The 25,168-nt window shown below is 42.3% G+C and overlaps 1 protein-coding gene across 1 annotated transcript in view; it reads left to right on the top strand.

Annotated features, from left to right (window-relative positions):
* The window catches only part of ACOT7 (acyl-CoA thioesterase 7), a 1,119,500-nt gene that overhangs the window by 840,527 nt on the left and 253,805 nt on the right, over positions 1–25,168 (top strand). Inside the window, exon 7 of the mRNA XM_069240010.1 lies at positions 1,969–2,085. Within this exon, the coding sequence (XP_069096111.1) occupies positions 1,969–2,085 (117 nt within the window). The remainder of the gene's footprint in view (positions 1–1,968; positions 2,086–25,168) is intronic.

Genomic DNA, 25,168 nt, shown 5'->3' with positions numbered 1-25,168 from the left:
GTCATTGTGATCAAACGGGAGCGATATTCCTCAAGGCCCAAGGAAGGTCTTGGATGGTTTCTAGTTGTTCAACTCTGGTCCGCAGGTCCTGTAGGTCTTTCCAATTCTTCTGTGCCAAATTTAGCCTTGAGCTTCTCTAAGAAACGGGTTATGAAAACATTTGGTGGGAGCCTCAGAGTTATCCCTGGTTGCCCCCTTCTCACAACCCTGGACCTCTGCAGACGGCATGGGGCCATGGCCCGGATGCCTCCCTTCTTGGAGAAAGGTGCTTGGAATAAGTCCTTGATGGCACAGTCTTGTTTATGCCTAGTAGTAGCCAAGTGGCTGGTTTCACTTGTTACAGGGAGCTTCTAGTCATATGCCAGCCAGGGAATGTTGTCGGCGATGCAGGCGGTCCGATTCCAAGTTAAGCAATTGGCACCTTCTTGGGCTTGACCACGCCCCCAAACACTGTAGGTTTTACACTGCAGCAGTCAAGCTACAATGATAGGCTTGAAGCCATGTTTTCCTGGTCATACTAGTGAAAGGCACAGTAACTGCTGCAGTCCACAGATGACATTTCAACTTTTTATGACATAGGTGACTTTTCTATACCATGTAAAATGGCCGTATAGCATTCAGTACCATCTCTACAAGTTTTAGGTGTTAGAGCACATACACTGGACACACGTGCCCTAGTATGCAGAGTCTACAAACCTGCAATAAATGGGTGTGACCATGCAAAAAGGGGCATTATCTCATAGTTAGGTGAAAGCTATCCATTGAAAAGGCATTGTTTGCTTTAATAATAACTTTGGTGACATTTGCTAAAGCATCACCATTCTAATTAAACAAATCACACATTATTGATTATTCATGCCACGTTTCATGAGGATTGGTCAAGTTGGGGTTAAAAATAGGGTGGATCCCAAAAGTGGCATTGTCAATTTCAACTTTGCTCCTAATTACAGAAAAAATGGTTGAACTGAAATACATTAACAATGGTATGAAATTCAAACTCTCATCAAGGAAGCTCCTTTGCTTGATTTGGTGAATATCAATTCAGTAGTTTGGGAGAAAATAGCACTTAGAAAATGATACAGCCTGGACATGAAGAGGTTCAATTTTAGAGGAACCTGGCCGTTTAAGATTGAAACGTTCTGCTGATTTGGTGGTCCATCGAGGATTTAGCTAGCAAAGTGCAGCAGAAAATATTATTTCTATATGAATCTTCATATTAAAATGTGTTAATATGTCTCATGCAATTATTAGTGGCTTTATTATTGTTATTTAAACTCATTATGCAGGAGAACTTAAGGTTTTTGTCTCTCATGTTGAGTATGTAAGTGTGAAAGAACGATCAGTATGAGATTTATGTTTAGCCTTTTTTCCTGCTGTCCCTCTTCTTGAGTTTGTCATCAATACGTATGCTAGTTGTTTTCAATGTGCAACGTTTATGTATTTTTTGATAATTAAAAAAGAAAAGGAAAACTTGCAAAGTTGCCGATGATACAAGTTTAACAAGGTAAACTACTTCCACATGAAATATTTATGGTTGTAACACAACTGCCTAACTTCTTAACAGTCGTCTTGCTTTCCTCACAGCTTTGTCATACTACTAGGTAGTTTGCAATAATACACTGAAGGTCACTTTGCTGTTCTTTTCCTTTAAATACCTTCTCGTCCCTCCTGTACTGCTTGTCAGTAGCATATGTACAATCAATCCATGAATGCATCATGAGTTACAAGCTTTTCCTTTTAAATGTACTGATAAAAAAAATATTCCAATAAAAACTGAATTACAGTTCCAAACATGCAATAAGGCATTTAGTTGCTGAACAGCAAATGCATGAAAAAGGGTCTGTGGTTTAGTGAACCTTACTCCCTCGAAATGGGAGGCAGGGGGAGGAATGTAAATGAAAAGAGTAAGGTATACAACAATGCATAACTTATACTAGGTGAATAATGTGTAACTCTCTTATCTTGCAGGTGTTACTATGAAGCTAATGGATGAAGTGGCAGGCATTGTAGCTGTACGTCATTGCAAGACTAATATTGTTACTGCTTCTGTAGATGCTATCAACTTTCATCGCAAGATCAAGAAAGGTATGGCACTTGTAGAATTTAGAACAGGGTGTCCAGTGTAGGTCCAGGAAGGACTCTGCAATGTCAGATTATCCACATTTTCAATGGAAATAATTGTCTTCATCAGTGGTTATTCTGTAAATGTAGCTTGTAACTTTCCCTCCTGGAATTACGTTCGACACTTTGGATTTAAAAAGAAGTAAAATATGTCAAGACGTGTAATTTTTAGATCCACGTTGTTCATTCTCAGCTCACAGTTGTTTCCTTTATGTGCACCTTTAATAGAATATTCTACTGTGAATTATCATAACCAAAATCAGTGTGACACTAATGCCTATACACTGTGAACCGGTAATGTAAGAAAACTACAGCAGGTTTCTTGTACGCTTTTAATTTTCAGATTAATCATTAAGGGAAATGTATCTTTTCAAATGGCCTTCTCAGATGTTTTTTGTGTTTGCTTATGTGGGTCTGGATTTACTACCATATTTTGATCCTGGGTACTGAGAAATTGTCAAACAGCTTCTGGTGCATTTGTTCGGACCCCTAAAACATTGTGACATGGTTAATTCCAATTGACAGGTATGACCATTAAATGGGGGCCGCTGTAATACAGAATAGAAAGTGCACCAGTGGCACAAACGTCGAATATCACATATGGGCTGAACCTTACTTTACACCACCCACATGAATTAATTTGAAAGCATGATTTTGAGACTGCAATTGCAGCCCTGAATGGCAGTACCCGCAAACCACACCCAACACATGCCAACGAAATCCATTTTGGACATGTGGAACAGCCTGCCTTTTATTTTAACTTAGTCACCAACACAAAGAGCCTTTGCCCCCCTCCCTTATCTAAGCGGATATTGTATAAAATCACTGAAATTGCCCATATTGGCATTGGCATGCCCCTCTAGTGGCACAATTAACATTGTTACTTCTCTGCAATGAAAAATGTAATTTACTCTTGAACCTGCATTTTTCATAATTGTGGGTAAGTATGATTTTAATGATTTTAAAAATGCTGTCCCTCTGAGGCGGAAGCCTTGGCTGTCATTAAACCAGTTATACTAAGCTCCAATTGCTCCAGCGAGCTATTAACTCCCCCAGCCCTACTGACCACGTCCAAAATGCCTCTGTAGGAAGAGCAAAAGACCTTAGCTTGCCAGCGGATCTATGGCAGGAGTGCTGAGGAAAGTTAATTTTAGAGTTTCCACCCTTTGCTATCTTGAAATGTGATTGGAGAAGAGTGGACAGGGACAGCAAATGGTACCACCGAGGGTTGCAGAAATTCTTAAAGTGGCATGTTCATAGTAGCCTGGGATCTAGTATGTGGCTTGCCTTTGATGGTGGCCTGCTCACAGCTAAGTTGTCTCCTGTCATCGTATGAGATGGCTTGGGCCCAAATTGAGGTCTGGCTTGGAAGTTTCTTCTTTTCGCTGGGACAGGCATGGGTGGGAAAAAGAGGTCTAAACATTGACCCTGGGATCCTGCTATTTTGTAAGACACCCAGAATAAGCTTTAATGGGACTCTTTGCAGTAACATTTTAGAAGTCCTAGAAAAGAAGGCTGGTTTATGTCTTGAGACCTTCTTGTAATAGAACGAGGACACATCACTCAGCACAGGCTAGTTACTACTATTATAAAGCGTATATCTGCCAGAATAATAGTGTACAGCTAGACTTGGAGAAATCAGTGGATGAACCCACTTTCTGCATCTGCCAGAGACAGATGACTGAGGTCTGGTGTGTTTCATCTTTTACCCAAGAACAGGAAGTGCTTTGCAAGGGTCAGACCAAGAAGCCTCCCTGGTTTTCACATTTATAAGATAAAAAAGTACAGCTTTACAGTCGAAACAGCAGAGTAATAGGACCTTAGACCTGTGCTACAGCCTAGGCCGAAGATCATAAAGAGTAAGGGCGTCTTTACAGAAAAACGAACAGAAGTGTAGGGACTGTGACCAGTGCTTGAGCCATAGCTGAAGAGTGGTGTTGGGACTGCCTGCTGCTTCTATCTGTGCCCATTCACTACTATACACACCCTAAATCTGTGAAACTACCCGTCTCACTGTGGGCACTTCAGAGAGACCAGGAGAAAGATATAAATTAAACAGATACGTTTGGGTGCATTTAAGTGTACCAGCCCAGAGGATATCTGATTCTGCCCCTTTCTTCCCAACCTGTGTAATTCAGCTGATTTTGTGGTAATTGTTTGTTGTTGTTGGCACAGTGGTCTCCTGTGGATGCCTTTGGTAATGGACATAGACTATCACTGACTTTTATATCTTCATTGTTTCTAGGAACTATCTTTTTTCATTGTGTTTGAAAACTCATACTTCATCTTTTCCTTACCGTTGTGCTCAAATTAACATTTGTATTCACGATCCAAAAGTAGTTGGGTTACTAGTTTTTCTGCCTTTCATCAAGAGATTGGACACCTGTGCATTTTTGTAGGGGCACTCGCTGTTCGTTTTTAGTATATGCATGTTCTGATAGATGAAGGTCCTTAATGAATGTCTGCACAGTCTTCCTACCTTCTTCCAATGACCTGTGACTCGCCACCCCTGCTGATCTCATTGTTTCACGTCTGATTCATGCCTGCCACCTATGCAAAAGTAGTGTGCCGATCTACCTAGGGAACCTTTTTAATTTCTGTGGTAACTTTTGTAATTATATGCAAGATCTACAAGCCTTCATATACTGGCTGATTCCTTTAACCCAACTCAACGTGCAAAGGGTAGTGGCTATTTCCATTCAATGGGTACCTCCCTTTTATCAATTGCAATAACCTTCTTTGTGCATTGACCAGAATATGTTTATGCATGAGTGTATCAGGTTTAAGTGTCAGCTATAAACCTTCCTTTTTAGGCTTTCTGCTTTTTAGAAATTCTAAATGTGTAGACTTTTATCTTGTTATTGCTTCAAAGTTTTCCTCTAACCTTGTATGTTTTGCTCCGGAACATTTGTGCTAAGCTTGCCTGTTCTCCAAAAATGTAAATGAGCCTGGCTATCCGCCAGTGGGGTGTTAATGTCTCCTTGACTGTTCCCAAGTAGCTACCTGAAGAACATGTTAATTCAGCACGACGCGTTTGTAGGGTACCTTGGAAAATAAAGACCCACTCTGAATTACTGGACTCACACAGATCGTGTTGTGATGCTGATGTTACTGTGAATTTAGGGATGCTTTCCTTGCAACATAAACATTTTGCATCATTTTGCTCAGGTGCATACAGAGCTTTGTAATCCCAGTAGTGGCTCGCCACTTTACGCAAAGCAGGTTAGTGTTAGTTTAACGTCTGATACCTCATTGATTTTCTTCACAGGTGGTTGTTATGATGTTTATATTTGAAAGCCAGCACTTTCTTGGATGGTTATTAATTCACACTTTTGAAGCATTGTGTGTCTTTTAGATACAGGCATGTGGGGCTGTGGCCCACTATGTGGTCCCCAGGGATGAACAGCTTCCCCTCGGGGTTTCTTGGTCCAGCTGCCAGGCCAGAGCGACAATGCAATTATCAGAGAAGATGTGGGAGGTGTAATGTGTAAGAACACAGCGAAACAAAAATACTGTTAGGGAAGAAATTAACTCAAAAGTGCTCAGACGTTTTCAGTACAGCAAGATAATGAAATTATCTGGCATGAGGAGTAAAGAAGAATTTTAAAATGATTCAGAATGACATTGGAAATTGTAAAACTGTCTCCCAAAGCAAATGCGGCAAATGTAGCCCAAAGTTTTAGACAATGAAAGCCACAAAACTCATCAGGAATAGTTCAGTCCTTGAGCATAAGTCCTTAATGGTGGAAGAGTGGCAGTTTCAACCTCTGCCTTGTAGTGTACTCCAGTTCAGATGTTAAAGGGCAGTGCAGTTTAAAGTAAATGAAAGATACAAGTTTTGTATGAATTACTCTGCTTCATCGTTTTCGTGAATAATCTCTTTGCTACAAGGTAGATAGAATCCTATGCTAGTGCTGCTGACATGTAAGAGTTAATCAAACCCCACACTCCCAGAGTGTATAGACCGGAGGTCTTCAAACTGGGGGGCCACAGGTGGTCGCAAGGGGGCGCCAGACTGTACTCTAGACACACCTCTGCAAGGCACATACCTTGTACAAATATTCCAGGGCCACGCCCCTTGACATTTGTGGCTTAAGGCTGCGATGTTTATGTATGTTTATGTATGCCATTTCCTAGGCACACCTTTTTATGACATTTGTAGCATTTGTAGGGTAGTAAAGTGATTAATATTGTGACAAGTTCTAGTGAGTGCCGGGACAGACTTACAGCAGTAGTAGCTGTGCGGATTTTCTAAGCATACCAATGTTTTTACAAAACACAAGTCAAAAATTAATAGGTTAAATCTGCAAAATAGATTTTGACATTTTCTTTTTTGTGTTTCTTTAAAAAAAAAAAATACACGTTGTAGTTGACTTTTGGAATACTGACACAATTCTCGATGTCTTCGTCCCTGTGCCTCTTATTCTATGTGTTCATGTGTTAGGCATCTCCAAACTGCAATTTAGGAACAGTCCATAGACTGTTCCAAAAGCCTGTCTGTTCTTCTGTATCCAGCATGTGACAGTAAGGAACTTATATGCAATTCAAAGAATTGCCCTGCCTTTTAAAGTTAGGTTTTGTGTGAGACCCTGCATCCTGCCTGGATACCCTCACTGGTGGTAAGTTGTGCTCTACAAGTCGACTGATTCATTGATTGATCAGTACCATTTCTATAACAGGTAGGTGATTAAAGGTCTGTTGTCATAGCCAAAACTACCCCAAACAAGCTTTTAGTGTTCAGCAAGAAGTGTCTTCTACATTGCTACTTTTCAGCCAACACCAACAAAATGCCACTAGACCCAAAGGTTATGTAACCTAATACATTTACTAGATCTACAAGATATTCACTCTACCTTGTTTTCCTAATATAAACGTTCAACGTATATTTTAGGTAAAGTTCTTTTTAATTTGTCGAAACTATAGCATACATGATTTCTATCATGTCGCACAGTAGCGCTGAGGTGGAGTTGTAGAAAGGTGATTGGGTCATGACAGTGTGGGTGTGGGGTACCCCGAAATTTTATACCCCACAAAATGTACCTCAGTCAAAATGCTCACATTTCACTGGCTCACAAATAGGGTCAAATCTCAGTTTCACAAGGAAATATGTCCCTGTATTAAAGCTCCTGCCAGAGCACCAAAATTAGAAATACAGTTCAGCACATGGGCCTACTTAATAACATAGTTCTGGGTCAAACAAAGTTTTAAAGGGTTTTATCACAAATTAAAAAATAGTTGATACAAAGTTAATGCCATGAAGGCTCTCAATATAAAGTCATACAGAGAAATGCGAGATCGAAAATTATTTTAAGTCCGAAATGGGCAGGAAAATCGAAAGTGTAATGGACTGCATCCCTAGTAAAACAGTAAAGTCTTCTGACTCACACCCAAGATCGGGATTTTTTTTATGCATTATTTCCGCGTACGAAATTACAAGATTTGCAGACTCACTGTTATGTGAGCAAATGTATAATTTCATCCACAAATCAGCGCACATGAAAAATGAATACCATATTGCCTTAGCATCTAAGCATAATCCCACTTCATGAATAATTATTCAGCACCCTGTTCACTAATGTTGTCCGGAATGCTAGAACAAAACTAGATACATTAACTATAGCGTGTTATGGGACTGAATGGGCACAGTGAACCAAAAAAAGAACCTTGGAAATGTTGCGGGTTATGTCTAAAGCTGGGGAAGTTCAATAAAAGCTGAATAACAGTAACAATGGAAATAAACCAGTACATTTTAGCTTGATGTGTGCTGCAGAGATTGGGTGGAGAGAAGTGGGCGTTGGCGAAGAAAATATGAGTGTCAGAGAAAAGTTTAGAAAAGATGGCATCCGAACCTAAATTGTGCACTAATTATCATAAAGCAGGACCCTGCATTTCTACACATCATACAACTTGTTTAAAAAGCAATGGTATCGTACAAGTGTTTACTTGGGTAATCCAGTATGAAAATGCATTCGGCACATTGTTAAAAATGCACAAAAATAAAAAACCACACAAATATTCTACAACAGACTCTTACCCATCTCTGCCACTCCTTCATACTCATGACTAACACAGAACCGCTTTTTCTCCAGCCTCGCCAGCATTTCAAGGGTGATCCTGACCAGTTCATAACAAATCTGAAATACCCCACCCGCAAAGCACATGGCAGGGGCCCCTTCTCCAGACTCACTCAGGCCAGATGCTGTGCTGAGGGGACCCTAGAGTTCGGGGGGCCCCTGCACAGCAGGGGCTGCGGGGGCCTTTGTTACGCCACTGCTCTTGACATGTGACTGTGTTTCCAGCACTAATATTGTTTCAGAGTCACTGGTGTGATGTGTGAATGATCGATGGTGACTAACTCCTACCTTTCACAGGTGATATTGGCAAGCCACTGTCTTTTCATTATTCCTGCTAACCTTGCAGTGTGGTTCATGCTGGTGTTTGACTCTGTCCATGTATATTTGACCTTCAGAGACAGCACTCCTATATGACAGCATTGATGCCAAGATTCCCCATGGCATGCGTAACACATTCAGTCAGCCTGTGCTTTATGGTCCTGTTCGAGTTGTAATTTTCCTTTATTCAGCTGTAAGTGTGGGCTCCTATATCTTGCTGGCTGAAACATAAACGACTGGCTGTGGTTACCACATGGGACCACTTAGCAGATATTCGACTGACCACTCCGTGTCACTACCAACCTTTTGGGCAGGTTAAGGAGAGTCAGTCATACATGCAATAAAATATACATTGCGTTCAGCAAGACAAGTAACCATTACCGATGTAAACACACAGATTACTGAAATTCCAACACTGAGTATTGGATTTCATGCTTTTTCATCCATGGATGAATTCAAATCTTAACAGTGCATTAGTACCTGGGAAGTGAAATAGGACCACTTTACACCAGAAAATTAGAAAAAATATTATTCTATAGTACTTTAATGTAAATTCATGGCCTAATATTAAAAAGTTACACAGTACTGAACAGCGTGGAATTATGTTTCCTTAACGTTTGCCCTCACCATTTTTTCTTAACCTAGTTATGCTTCAGGTCTCTGTAGAAGTTTAAATGGCTATGTTTACTTTGTAAGACACAATCATTCCACTCAAGTATTGTGTGCACTGTATTTTAATGTTTCTCTCTAATCAAATATATTATACTGCTGACTTGCGCGCATCTGTAGCATCCGATAAAAACACCATCAATAAAAACAATCCATGCTAACTATATTTAGTTAAACTGTATAATCGTTTGCATCACTCAGATACTTCGGGCGTTGTGCAGAAATTCTTAACCTCAGTAGCTAGTAATCGAAACAGCTTTTTCTAAGGACAATGATATTAATGCTTTTGCTACCTAATGTGGTGCTGGCAGAGAGTTTCAGATTGCCATAATACTTTCTAAGGACTCATTTAGGTGTTTTTATGTATTAAACATGAGGATTAACATTATTTTGTATTGTTTTGTTAAGTGTATATAACATTAACTGTAAGCACGCAGTAAGTACAGCAGAGATCCTGCACAACACAATCAAGTCTAACATTATAGCTTAGATAGTAAGTATTACAGCATCTTACATCAGTTCCCTGCAGCGATGGCAGTTGTTATTTGGGAACAGTAACCGTTACGTGGCCATAAGCAAGTCACGGTTAAACCCTGACAACAAGATATCCTCCCTCCATGCACCCCAGAAACAACCCAATTACCAGTTGGGTTCCAGATAAGATACAGGACGTGACAATGGGGCGAAATATACGTCATGTTTTTCCTTACCTGTCAGGAGCACGGAGGAAGCACTATGGCAGGCAGATAGAGGGTGAAAATAATGTTGTGAACTGGCCTGCATGAGCAGTTTACTGGCAGTTCATAATCCGAGTCACACAAGACTAGTCCCTGTTGGCAGAATCCCACAAAGAAATTGGGTTTTTGCATCAAGATTCAGGAGGTGGGAGGTTAGCCTTGAAATAGGTAGTCTTCCACCTGAATTGGGGGTTGGCATGTATCCAGGAGGCATATTTAAGGTTCAGGTTGATTGGTTGGGATATTATTTCTTCTAATCCCTTAGTTATAATATCTGAAAAATCCACGATCGAAGGCTTCACCACGCAAGAGGTAGGAATTCAGCGTTTGCCACCCCGTAACAAAAGTGATTCCCAGAATCACTGAACCTGCAGCCCAAGAAGGGAGTATTAGAGTCCATGAAGAAATTTAAATTGTAGGATGTGTAGTCTGCTGTTAGACGGTAGATTATAATTTTCGACGTATCACTGCAGCTAGTGCTCTAAGAACCCAGTTTTTCGCCAGATGGTTTAGGTACCCCAACTAACCACTTTAAACATTGGTAATCCAAAATGTAATTAGAACATATACAAGAAATGCAGATTCTTCTGAGAATTGAGGTGATGGGATCAAATGTGCCTTTCTTTTTCTTGTATTTAGATTACAGAATACAGTACAGGTATGTAGAATGTCCGAAACAGTATTGCAGGCGTTAAATAATTTTTAGACCAATCAAAACCAGAAAAGAGAATATCCTAAAGCAGCCTGTATTTATTGTATGTGCAATAAAAACGCGTAAAGTAATTTTAAAGTACATTTCTTTAAGGAAAAAGGGAACCTTTTATGCCAAAAGGAGAAAAGTGACATGTACATGAAACTATTGTGAAAACGCCATAGATTTGTTTCCTGACTTTAGAAAATTGCAAACATTTCAGGATTTGTTTCTGAGCACCAACAACCTGGGGTAAATCTGTAAATCTGTAAATATGTGTAGCCATCTGACAGCCTACATATAAGCACATGCATGGACTATCGGGTTACGAGTAATCTCAAAATCTCCAAATAAGACAAAGAGACTTCGGATTCTTAGCACACATTTCCATGTTGCAAATGAGTGTTGGACCTTTGTTTGAGAATATCAGTTGTTACTATGCAAACATTTACTATGCATATCTGTACAGCTTATAACATGTTGATCACCCAAACCCTCTTTTTCATTTTGTCTACACCTCTTCACAACCCTAAAACAATTCCCTTCATCAATTACACCTTTACCTTTCACTTATCCAGCCCTTAACCCTAAAAGCCCCAACGTTCCTGAACTCGTACCTATCCCTAAACTTTAAGAATCCCTTACCAACCCTTACTACACCCTTATGTTACCTATTTCTGAACCATAAAAACCCTTACAACTCCTTTACACACCAGCTAGCCTAACCCCAACAGTGAACACCAAAAACCCTTAATTACGTGCACCCTTACTCATCACTGAGCCCTAAAAACCTTGTATTACCCTTTACTACCCCCTACCTTGCCCATCTCGGAACATTAATAAACCATTCTTCCCTTACTTACCCCCTCCTTACCCAAACCAGAAACTCTTAAAACCCCTTACAGCCCTATGTTAGGATTTGGGTGTACTACTTGATGTGGCTGGGTAGCCCTACCATGCAGTACACTTTTAAATACTGTCTTGGGTCCAGTAATTTACATTTACCTAACCTTAAGCTCAACCCTGGGTAGCTGTGGCTGTGATCAGTAAGGCTTAGCAAAGGAACAATGTGTAAAGCATTTAACAGTACCAAGCAACAAAATAAAGTCACATTACACAAAAGAAACAGGACACCGATTTATAAAACAAATGCTTCTTTTTATGAATCTTTAGAGAACTTAGGTCCTCATTACAAGTGTGGTGGTCTTTAGACCGCCATACTCGCGGTGGCAAAGACTGCCATGCTACGAGTTCGGCGGTTTGGCTTTAGCCAAGCCGCCACAGCGCCGCCAGGCCTGCCGATGCAGTCGGACTGGCGTGGCTGGTGGTGAGCTCCTCCAGGCCTGCGGCATGCCTAAGACCGCCAGCCGTATTATGAGGCAGCAAACCGCCAGGTGTTTGGCGGCAGTCGTCCCGCCACGAAAACCCTGGTGGTAATGCACCCGGCAACAGGAATCCCCATCCCTGTTGCCGGCACATGCATCTCCACCCGGCCACACACTCGCAGACACACACCCCTACTCGCCCAGACACTTCATGACACACACCCCACTCACCAACACACTTCTTGACACACACACCCACTTGCCCACACACTTCCTGACGCACACCCCCACCCGACTGCACGCATACACACAGACACCCCCCAACCGCATGCATACATCCAGACAACCCCACCCAACTGCATACATACATCCAAACACACCCATTCAACCGCATGCATACATCCATACACCCCCACCCAACCACACACATACATCCAAATACCCCACCCAACCGAACACAAAAATACATGCACCTCCACCCAACCGAACACAAACATACACGCACTTCCACTTGCTCACACGCATACACACACACTCCTCTGCAATCATACACACCCCCACCCCCTCTGCATTCATACATGCCCCCATACCCCCTCCTCATTCATATACACACACACCAACTCTGCATTTATACACACACATACCCACCCGCCGCATACATTCACACACACCCCTTCCACATTCATGCACACACACACCCCTACCCTCCGCATACATTCACACATACACACCCCCTCTGCATTCATGCACACATACACACCCACCCTACGTATACAGTCACACCCCCCCCACCACCATGCACGCATACAGTCACACGCACGCACACCCATTCTGACACACACACACACACACATGCTCGCGCACACATGCACCTACCTCTCACACCCCCCCCCTTCCGGTCGATCCACCTACCTGTTGGGGCCGCACAGCAGCCCACGTTGAGGTGGTCGTATGGGAGGGGGTAGATGTCGGCAGTTCCACCGCCAATGCCGCACCACCGTGCAAGGACCTTCGTGCCATATTACTGCTCATAATTTGGTGGGTGGAGTCCTTCCGGTGTGGCAGTGCCGGCTTTGGAACCGCCTCTCACCCGCCATCTGTCAGGCCAACGGTGTTCAGATTTCTGCCTGTTTATGGGCGGAAATCAGTTGGTGCTGCTTAATACGGCAGTCTTCGGACCGACAACATTGATGGTCTTTTGATGCCTGCTTCGACGGCAGTCTTAGTGAAAGATCGCCAAAGTCGAAATGAGGTCTTTAGTCATTAAAATCCACCAGAGGGTTTTGGAGATACAGATTTTTGAAGCAATAAATAACTTTTAAATCAACCCCAAAGAAGCATTTGCCAACAAACAGTTTGGAAACTTTCAAAAAGTTTGAGACAGTTAGTTAGACATCTCTGGCCTGAGTTGAGTGACCAGGTCCACCAGGACAGAGGTCTAGGTGTCCAGAGTGGATACTTTGAACAGTTACCTGGCCACCAGAGTATTTTTAAAGCAAGATACAAACTTTACAGGACCACTATAGACAACAAAGGAGTGGTCCTGATGCTGAGAGAGTAAGGCTTGAAGATGCTCAAGGATTCTCCTGATGCTGCTGTCCATGGGGTTAAAGGTTGATCAAGTGCTAGGTCCACAGATGAGTGGAGGTGACTCCACTCACTGTCAATGGATCTAGAGGTCCCACAGACTCCTCTTTGCAGGATTCCCAGGGCTGCAGATGCAGACCTTGCGCTTTTGCAACACAGAGCAGCCACTGTGCAAATATTTGGTGGAGGTTGGAGTCCACCTTGTGTGATGAATCCAGTCATAACCAACACTCACAAGTCTAGCAGACACTGGTTCACCTTTTGGCTATCTCCGAATCATCCTTTGTGGTGCCCAGCATCCGGTAGTGGCAAAATGTCTGCAGTGGCTACCAAAAATGCGACTTAGGATTCCAGCTTTAATTCCTCAGTACTGTTCTGGATGGCCAGCCGACTGGCCTTTGGAGTCTCTGCTTACGACTGGAGCTGGGAATCAACTTTTCCCCAAACCAGGCACGCAGGACAGGGTCCAAACTCCGCTAGCCCAAAGGGCAGCAGATGCAGTCGCTCCAGCGTCACAGCCTCTCTTTTTGTGCTTCCAGTGGGTGCAAAGTTGTCTTCTTCTTGTCCTTTTTCCAAGTCTGGCAAGAACTGAGTGTTAACGTGCCATAGGTGCCATATTTATCCCAGGAAAGTGCCCTGACGGGACCACACGGTCCCTAACCAATGAGCTACCAGGTCCCCTTCTACCTAGTGATGAGGTTCCTGTGATGTGTGGCATCTGGTTGTCCAAGAATGGCACATTTTTGTCCCTTTAAAGATGGTACGACCCTTCCTTGGTCGTGAGAAGCATGGTAGCTCACCCCAGAGGTGTAGCTACCTGAGGGAAACAAGCACACAGTAATACTGGTTTTGGAGTGAGTTTCACCTCTCTGGCCCTGTCTGCATGCTGTCTACAGGAATAAAAGGCATCCTGCTCTGGGATGTCAGGCCAGGCAGCCCACCAAAGGCAGCTTTCCCTTTGAAGCTTGCCTCTGGGCTAACCCCTTGATGCCATCCGGACAGGGGAGGTGACACCTCACTGCTGCAGCACTGCCTTTTGTTCCCGAGCCTGGGAGTTGTTCACACATCTCCCCAGGCGGGCAGAAACCTGAGTGTGTATGCCTTTGTGAGGATGATGGACAAGCAGAGCACAGAGGGGCAACTTTCTAAAAGATGCCTACCATTAATAGTGACGTTAATTTCGACCTGGGCATAAGGTAACCTATAAATGCTGCAATTAATTTGATACCTCTCATTATCCAGTTTGGTAGTCCCAGACAGAAGTTAGCCGGGTGGGAATGCCATGGTGTAACCCTATCCTAGCCAATGGGGCTAACTTTACCCACAGCAAAACAACAATTTGCCATAGGTATAAATGCCAAAGTCGAACTGGCAGTGCAAGTGCTGTCCCTCCAGTCTACAGTGTCAGGCTGAGATCCATTTTGTATGTTGTCACACAGGGCCCTATTTAGATCTGGGAGGAGAGAATATTCTGTCACAAACGAGACGGATATCCCGTCAGCTGTATTACGGTCCCCATAAGATATAAAATGGCATGTGTGGTACTTACTTGTCTCTTACTGCACACTAAGTGAACTGAGTGGTGAAGCTAGCAATGTAATCACTGCATAACCTTGGTTGGTTCACTGCATAACTTTAGTTGGTAGGCATTTTAATTGTACACAACCACATCTGTGAAACTGCATAATGTCCTCATAGTATTGCTCAAGTTGAGCATGTTTCTGTATGTCAGGATTAGACAGTTCTTTCAATGGATATTGCTGAGAGGAAACATCAGTGCTTAGCTAGAAAAAGAATGAGTGCCAGTTCCCGAAGCTTTGCTCAGAAGCCTGTGACTGGTGTAATTAAATATCAGCGTGCTGAATACCAAGGCTGCAAAGTGTTATATCCATCTTTGTCCTCCTTAAGTGACTACCAGACACTCCCTGCCGCTTAATCTATCTCTTGCCAGTCAGTGCTTACTCCCTTTGTGCCGGTGTTTCCATCTTTCTCCACCTTTCAACTTTGTATGTTTTTCCCTCTCTTGCTCTCGGGAAATATCTGGTTTGGAAAAATAAGTGCAGAACCCCAAAAATAAGTGCAGCTGGCCCCTCACCGGCTACTACTGGCTCAAATTAAGAACTGGAGAAGCTCAATCAGCCTGAAAAGTTTAAACATGTAAACAAACTTTTTCTACTCTCTTTGGGTTTTTGGGCTGATTTTTGAAAAACATCAAAGCGAGAAGCTCAGACAGCCATGTTTAATGAGGCTGCTTCTGAAGAGGCTGAGAACACCAAAAGAGAATTGATCTGTTTTTTATTCCAGCCTCTTCAGATAAGGGGCAGCTCCTGCAGTGCTTCCAGTGTTGAAGGGAACATCTAATAGACCTATTGCTCCTAAGTGCAGGGCAATAACAGCTGTTAATTCATCTTCACTCATTCTGGGTCTTTGCTTGCAGTTTGGGCCTATAATTGTGCAGGAAGGTAATTAAAAGTCATTATTGTCTACAGGTGCAGACAATAACTCTTAACTAAGACCACTAGTCAGAGGCAACAGCTTCAAGAACAAAGTCCACGTTTGATTATAAAAATATTATGATGGAAACTTTCAATGTGATGTCATCCAGCTCATTATCAGTTAAACTGTGGGGTGCACTTAAAAATGAGGAACTGTCGGGGGGAATCAGTCAGATTCCTCTAATAATTCCTTATGTTTACCAGACACATACAGCTATTTCATCGGTTTTTAGTGGCAACATTTTCTGTGTGAAAGTAAAAAAGAAAAAGTTTTAGTTCTAATGGTGCTGGTAATTTCAGTTATTAATCCTACAAGATTAAGAGGTCACTGGTAATGTGTGCATTCATGACTTTAGACCGTATGCATACAGGCTTACAGAGACAGCTAGATATCCTTAGTCAGTACTGTAGCCTTATTAGGTTGAATGTAAATATATATCTTTTTTTTTTTTAATGAAAAAAATCCATGTTTGTGTGGCAGAGGAAAATATTACAGTGCAGAGAGAGGCATTTTATAATGATATTTGATTTATTTTAAAATATATATTTTTTAAATTTTATGAACAGGTTTTAGCTAGGGGCTTCACAACTGTTTGTGGGCTTAGCCATTTTAGTCTAGATTATGGTGGACATGAAGTGGCCACACAGTGATATACCATACGGAATTCAGGTGGTAAGTTAAGTTCCTCTTTATTTTAGATATGTAGTACAGGAAACAGGTCCATCATCAATCAACCGAGGCTCAACCGACACAGGTAGGTTCAACACGTTGCAGATGTAATAGAACCCACCAGTGTCATAATGCCTCAACACCCTATTAAAACACGAGCACACACAACACATCCCCCTTTATCTTATAAAAACAAAGTACATTAATAAGAAACAACACACAACACATGTGCAAACCAACCACCATCTAAGTACCCTGGGTACTTGCTATATATCCCAATACAAAATTCTTCAACCAACAAGGAGGTATCACCTTCCTCTTTCCCTCACGCAACTCGCTGCTCGAAGGTCCTCTCTCAGAATCTGATACTTGCCCCTTACCTCCTGTACAGCCTTCACACTCATTAACACCATCCTCACGACCATCCACAACATTCGCCCGATCAAGATTAGAAGAACAATCCGACACACCACGTCCACCCACCTCATCCTCTAACCAATCAAAAGTTTCCCTCTCATCCATCATTCCATCCATACCTCCATCACTACCTATAAGGTTCTGTCCATTACTATGCAGAGCAACACGTTTGAGATTCCAAACTCTACCGTCACTCAATCTAACAGCATTATGCAGCACCTCCATCACCTGCTGTAGCCCAAAATATTGACTCTCACCCTTCCTGACCTTATATGGTTTTTTCACGTGAACGCAATCACCCACATTTATCTTGAAAGGCATTACATTATGAAGCTTATCATAATAAGATTTTGTTTTTTCTTGCGATCTGTCCAAACAATCCTTCACCAAATCCGGGGACCAATGTCTTATTCCAGTATCTACCAACCAAGCAGGATTATCTTTACTTCTTGGATTCCTTCCTCTCATAATCACAAAGGGACTCAATTCTGTAGCACCATTCTCAGTGATCCTATATGCCCAAACGGCCTCGAAAACAGCAGTATGCCAATCAACACATTTTTCCACAGCTCACTGAATAACACCCTTAGTAACTCTATTAAACCTTTCCACAGTGCCATTACCACTGGGATTATACAGAGATATAGTTTTATGCTTGATACCTACTCTCTCGAAATACTCCCTTGCTGCATCAGAAACGAACTGGACACCATTGTCGCTCAACAAACTTGCCGGAATACCTTCTGACAAAAACGTTTTATCAAGGAATTCCAAAACTGTAGTATTGTTAGCTTTTCCCACTATATCAATTTCTGGCCATTTAGAATACAAAACCATTAGCACAATCACATACTCCTGTGCTTCGCCAACTGGACCAAACAAATTCACAGCAACACACTCCCATGGTTGTTTAGGTAAAAGCATTTGCTCCATAGATGGTCTCAAGGTTCGCAAACTCTTATCAGCTGTAGAACACACCCCACAAGATCTGACAAATCTTTCCACAGCCTTGTCCACGCCCGGCCACCAGAATAATTCCTTAACAATGGATTTAGTCCTGACAATACCAAAATGGCCTTCATGACACAGTTCCAAAATCGCCTCTTTCACACAACATGGAGGAACAATTTTATCTCCCCTCAACATAACATCCTTATCCACCGAAAGCTCCGATCTAACTTCCCAAAAGTACTTACAAGATTCTATCAGCTGATCCTTCCTAAGCCACCCTTCCAAAACATACTTCAAAACAGACTGCAACACAGCATCCTCTTCCATTTCTTTCCCCCAAAATTATTTTTAGAGCAGGTTTACCAGAGTCATGTACTAGGGCAATACTGAAATCATTCCACGGATCATCCACACACTTTTCTAATGGACTAGGCAACCTAGACAAACAATCAGCCACCAGATTATTCTTGCCAGGTACATACACCATGAGATACATAAAATCATTCATGAGCATGGACAACCTTGCAATTCTCGCCGAAGCCAACACACTACCTTCACATGTGAGTAAATTGATTAAGGGTTTATGATCGCATTGGAATGTCACATTCTTACCCCACACAAACGCATGGAAATGTTCAAATACCCAAGCACAAGCCAAAGCCTCTTTTTCAAGGACTGGATACTTCTCCTCTGATGGTGACAAAGATCTGGAAGCAAACATAATAATCCTTTCCTTCCCATTCCTTTCTTTTTGAGATAAAACTGCACCAAGTCCTTTGTTACCAGCATCCGTAGTTACAAAAGTATCTAGTTCCTGGGTCAAAGCCAGGAATTAGCCATTTTGCTTAACTCATTTTTGACCCTGACAAACTCTTGTTCACAAAGTTCATCCAACACAAACCGAGTATTTCTCTTAAGCAAAAGCCTGATGTTATAAACCTTCTCTGCAAAATTCTAGACAAATTTTGCACAAAACTCTGCCATCCCCAGAATGATCTTACATCATCCTTGCTTGCAGGAGTCAGTGCATTGACAATAGCATCAACCAACGACGATTTAGGTTTCACTCCCTCTCCACTGATCTCATGTCCTAAATGCTCCACACTCTTCTCAGCAAACTTGCACTTACACAACCCCACTGTCAAACCCTTGCTTTCCAACACCTCCAACACGTGCCGCAACCTTCCATCATGCACATTCCTATCCTCCCCAAACACCAAAATGTCACCCTGAAAACACATCACCCCCTTGAAGTTTCCAAATAACTTATACATCAAACGTTGAAAAACAGCAGCATCTGATGCCAGTCCAAATGGCATTCTCTTATACTGGAAACATCCAAAAGGTGTAATGAAAGCCGTATGTTTCCTTGACTTGGCAGAAAGTGGAATCTGATGATAGGCCGCAGACAAGTCTAACGTTGAAAACCAACGAGCTCCCTAAAGACTGGAAACCATTTTAGTAATCTTCGGTAACGGGAAACAATCAATAATAATGTTGTTATACAAATATCGTAAGTCAATGCACAAATGAATTTTCCGGTTGCTGCGTCGTACTATTACCACAGGTGAAATCCACTCAGAACTTTCCATTGGTTCGATGACATCCATTTGCATTATTTTGTCCAACTCCTTGGCATTATCATTATTGGCACAGATCTCACCTTGTGGACCTTCGGTGCAGCACTTTTTTTCAATACAATATCATGTTCAAAATCTATTACCTTTCCCAGTTGTTTACCACAAACTTTAAGAAAATGTTTTTCCATTTCCACGGCCAATGAATGTTCTTCATCCACCACCATCACCTTCTCCTTGCCATTCGGATCCAAAACCATTTGTAATTGTCCTTGATCTTTCCACCCAAGCACAGATGGCCCTCCTTTTGCTACAGACAACTTCCCTCTGGCACACCTGTTTTTGAATGAAAATAGCAGCCATCTGAGTCCTAATAAATAAATTTTTCCACCAGGATAACTTTCAGGTTGTATATCCGGCTGCAATAAATTTGTGCTGATCTTGTCCACAAATGTTTTGTTCCATACCTCCTCATTAATTATGGTGAACCAGAGTCCGCATACATTACAATAGGAATCCCACCTATTTCCATTTCACACACTGGTTTTCCTTTTGTATTCTCATCAGTTATGTTCAAAACAAAATTTCCTTCTTCCACAATACCTCTGGATTCAACATTTCTTTCCTCCATATCACTTCCCGTCTGGTCACCGCCTTCATGTATGCATTTGATTATCTTCTTTTTACTCTTACATACTCGTGCAAAGTGGCCCACAATGCCACACTTGCTACACTTTAGCTTTAAAGCTGGACATGTTTTAACGTACGCCAGAGGCTCCTTGCTATCACATTTGCGATTCGTCACTTTGTAAACACAGTCAGCACCAGCACCTTTCTCTGATGACTTTAATTCAGAAGCACACCCTTCAGAAATTTCCAGCTCCCACACTATAGCCAAAACATCCTCAAGTGGGGAATTGCCATTGATCCACAATCTTCCTTGGATGGATTGATTGTTACAATGCATAACTAGTTGGTCCCTTATTAGGTCATCAGGGATCGCACCAAATCTGCTGTCAATTGCCAATTTCTTAAAATCTGCAACATAGTCATCCACGCACTCCCCTTTCTCTTGTTTCCGTTGAAAAAATGTATATCTAACAATACAAATGCAAACTTTAGGTGCAAAGTATCTATCCAGATCCTGCATTGCTGCACCAAAAACACATATATCCCCACTCGCAGAACATTTTGGCATTTTGTTGTATGTCTTTAATCCAATTGGACCCAGCGAGTGTAACAAAATAATTTTCTTTTGTTCTGAAGTCATTTTATTTTCTTCATCAATTGCACCAAGATAATTAAGAAAATAGTCCTTCCATTCCACCCATTTGATGTTTGGCCCACTTCCTGCAGACCAAAAGGCGTGTGGCAGAATAATAGTAAAATTTGGTTGTGCCATACTTTACCGCCCCAGTGATCAGTTCCATAGGAAACGTCTCACTTCTGTTCCAGGTGAACAGTACTTATTTTATTCAGCTCCTCTTTATACTTTGTATATTTTATATTTTAGATGATGCTCGACCTGTTTCCAATTCAATATAGATACTGTGTGCCAGAAAAAATGAAGAAAAAAAACAACGCAATTGCTACTTGTTACACAGAACACAATAGCGGTGTTGGTTGCCAGGAACAGCACTGAAGAAAGCGTCCATGTTGCTAAGGTGACGCTTGACGCGTCGTCAACGCAACCAACACGCCGGTGCATGTGAAAAAACTTCAACACAGGACGGTTTCTGCTCGCGCGTCCTTAATTTCACTGCGCGCGGATAAACCGCTACCAAAAGAAAACAAAATAAAAACAAAGCTGGCAGTATTTCTCACCGGCGTCAGTAGTCCAGAAACGTGCCAATCGCCACAATCAATGGCAAGCGTTGCGCCCAACGGCACAGGTCATCGGCCTCACCAACGATCCAGTCCTTACATGAAGTAGATAAACGCCGCCTCCACCACCAACCACCTCGTCGCCAAACTGAAGTGGCCACGCAGTGATATACCATACGGAATTCAGGTGGTAAGTTAAGTTCTTCTTTATTTTAGATATGTAGTACAGGGAACAGGTCCATCAGCAATCACACCGAGGTTCAACTGACACAGGTAGGTTCCACGCATCTCAGACGTAATAGAACCCACCAGTGTCATAATGCCTCAACACTCTACTAAAGCACGAGCACACACAACAGGACATCTAGCTATGTACCGCTAGATGTGAAGTCCAAGGTCTCTAGATGAAGAATCTTTAATTCTTGATGCTTTTGAAGGGAAAGCACAAACAAAGGTTTTTACCATCTCACAAGCCGTTGGGGCTGAAGTGTTGAGACTGGAATTGGGGATTTATTTATTGAACTTCCAGGTTGAATTATTAGGTATTACATTGTTAAAATCACTAAATCTAATTTTTGTTTGTGGCACCTGAATGTCAAAAATATTTATTAATTCAATTAAAAATAATTTAGCTTCTAGTGAATGGCAGCATCGTGTACAGCTGTGTTCTAAATCTGATTGGAATTGGAATTTCCAGTCAGTTTACTGAGCTCATCATTTTTTTGTAAATAAGCTTAAGAGAGTACATGATGGAACTATGGCCCTCATGACAAATTTGGCAGTCTTTTCCAAGGGCCACCAAAGCCACAGGTGCTGAAATACCGCCAGTGCTGGAAGTCTTAAGACCACCCTAATACAACTGATCTCTGACTTCCGCCCAAAATCGGGTGAAATTCCAAAACCAGTCATGCCAGTGGTCGGCGGTGCAAAGGTGGCACCGCCACTGCCACCGGTACTGTCACACCAAAAAGAGACGCACACCGTATTACAACTTGTAGTACGGTGTGGCGGTGTCTAGATGGTGAGGCGCTTCCGGAGGTGGAAGCGCCCGGACCCGTCCCCTCCCAGACGGCCTCCTCGACAAATGAGGTAAGTGGATCATCCAACAGGGGAGGGGTGTGTGTGTGTGAGTGCGTGTGTGAATGTTGTGAATGCGGGGGAGGAGTCGTGTTTGTGGGTGCGTGTCTGCGTGTGTGAGTGATTGTGTGTGGGCGGGGAGGGGGGTGAGTGTGTGAATGTGTGTATGCACATGGTGGAGTGAATGTGTGCATGAGTGTGGTGTTTGTGTATGTTTGTCAGTGTGAATGCGTGTGTATTACGCATTTGCATGGGTGCGTGGTGGTGTTTTGTTTGTGTGTAGCAGTGTGTGAGTGCATGTGTGCGGGTATGTGGACGTGTGTGCGAGTGTATCCTAGTGACAGGAATGCTTATTCCTGTCACCAGGGTTGAAGACCGATGCGACCGCCAGAAAGCTACTGGTGTTCTCCCACCTTGTGATACCACTAGGGGTATCACGCCATCCGCTGTGCTGGAGGAGCTCACCTCTAGCCCGACAGAACACAGTAATGTGGTGGGACGGGTGAAGGCTTGGCGTTTTGGCTTCGGCCAAACCGCCAAACTCCTAATTTGGCGGTATTCACCGCCGGCCCATCAGTGGTGACACTGCCACAGCGGCCCTAGCGGTCTTCAGGCTCGCGATGAGGGTGATTTGAACATAGAACCAAGTTCATAAAGGTAAATTTGATCATAGTGGTATGTTTATGACCAACTTTATCTGTTTTATGCCTCCCAAGAATACACAAAGTGATTTTCGACAGGTGTAAATTAATTTATGAGTGCAGAGGTCTCCACCATAAGTACACAGTTTGCTGCACCTGTAAATCCCATTCAAGGGGTTGGAAGATGGGTGCTCCACAGCATGGTTAGCCTTAAATGTTTGTGAACACCCACGTATGTCAGTTTTTGCATTGACAGTCTCCTGTTCTTTCCTCTTTGTTATTTCTAGAACGTTTAAAAAATATGTGCATGCGAATGCCAAGATCTCCATCAGTACTTTTGCCTACTCTATTTGAGAAACAGGCTCACTACCGTCTGCTGGGAAAAGGTTTAAATAGCTGATTATCTGCTGAGAGCGCCGATCCCCAGTGTGACATCATTTGCTTCAATTTTGCTTTTGAATGTTACTTCCACTTGATAGTCTAAAACGTACCTTGATTCCTGTAGATTGCCATTGCAGTAGGCAGGTCCCATAGAGTTTAGTACAATTTATGCTTCTTTATCCTTCAGTTTTAAATGAAAGGAAAAAGCATCAAATGCTATTACTCAGGAAAGCTGGTGTCCAGACAATACATTTGGCCTTTAATTATTTGCAATTTTATGTGATGTACGATGACACCTTAGCATAGTCATCTGGGTGATAATGCCTAAATTAACATTTTACATAAGTGAACTAAAATACCTGAACTCCCCTTTTCAAAGCCTATTTTCAGTACTCTCTCCAATAAAAAAGAAATCTACAAAAACCTCACAGTCAACAATGGAGCTTGCAAACTTGATTTGCAACCAAGGCAACAGTTGAAAACATGGAGAATTGATATAGAGACGCCCAGAAGGCAGCCCTATGAACTAGCTTCCTCTTCAACCTGGTCGACACATGACTCTTAACAAACAAAACTCAAGACCCAAAAAAAATTATGCATTTAATTTGGGTTTATGGCGGGGGGTACAGACATGAATTTCTGTTGCAATTTTGGGAAATTGCAAGTTATATTTTTATGTGATTCATTCAGCCTTAATGCGCAGGAGGCGTTGTGAAAGTGAAAACAATACTATAGCAGCATTATAAATGACTCTTTCTGCCACCTTAAAACCAGAACCTAAGAACTGGAAGCTAAGATGACAAGAAGAAGAAAACTGCTTTTAGAGGAATTCTAGCTTCCTGTGAAAGGACTGAGGACTTTACTAATGTCTCAAGTACCTAAGATTCTGAAGGTGACTCTGAGGACCAAATAAGCTGATCTTTTTGTAACACCTCAAAGGGGAACGGGGATCATGACTTATCCAGGGTGCTAATTGCCATGAGCCAGGAGTGGAAAGAAGGAAGAGTCCAAAGGAAAGAGTTTGCTGCACTGCACTAAGACTTTGGAAGAGAGCGTAAGCTGTGATCCTGAAGGAAAGGAGGGAACAGCCTATATCTCACTCATAGAAAGAGAACATTTCCTGTGTTTGAAGACAATTGAAGTAGGAGGAAGGAAGTTAGTCAACTTTTGGTTTGGGTCTCAAAAGCTTAGTGCAGCACTGGGACATGTCTACACAGGAAAAATGCAATCAAGGCAATTTCCGATTTCAATTTGTCACTCTCAGAGCATTTGAAGGTAAAGATAACATCACATGTTTAAATTATATAAAACATCCACAACCGGCTTCTCGAAACATTTATTTAGTATAAATAAGGCACACCAAAAATAAACAAAATGACCATATTCACTGAAATAGCCCAGCAAATTACTGGAGAAGGTCTAAGCCTGTGCTTGAGCGTACATTTACATTTGTTGCTGTTCACTAACATTCCCAGAAGTACACTTTGAAAGCTGTGCTAGGCACTGGTTTCCAGGTGTGTTAGACCTGAAAACCTGAGGGTGGTCTTCCCCCAACTTCTTGCCTGCCTCTCTCCATTTTGCTGATGTCATTTTTGCTGGTTTTAGGACTCTAC

The sequence above is a fragment of the Pleurodeles waltl genome, chromosome 6 (assembly GCF_031143425.1).
Source record: "Pleurodeles waltl isolate 20211129_DDA chromosome 6, aPleWal1.hap1.20221129, whole genome shotgun sequence".
In the NCBI taxonomy this organism is placed as follows: Eukaryota; Metazoa; Chordata; class Amphibia; order Caudata; family Salamandridae; genus Pleurodeles; species Pleurodeles waltl.
The sequence above is the reverse complement of the archived record's forward strand: the minus strand, read 5'-3'. Positions and strand labels throughout refer to the sequence as shown.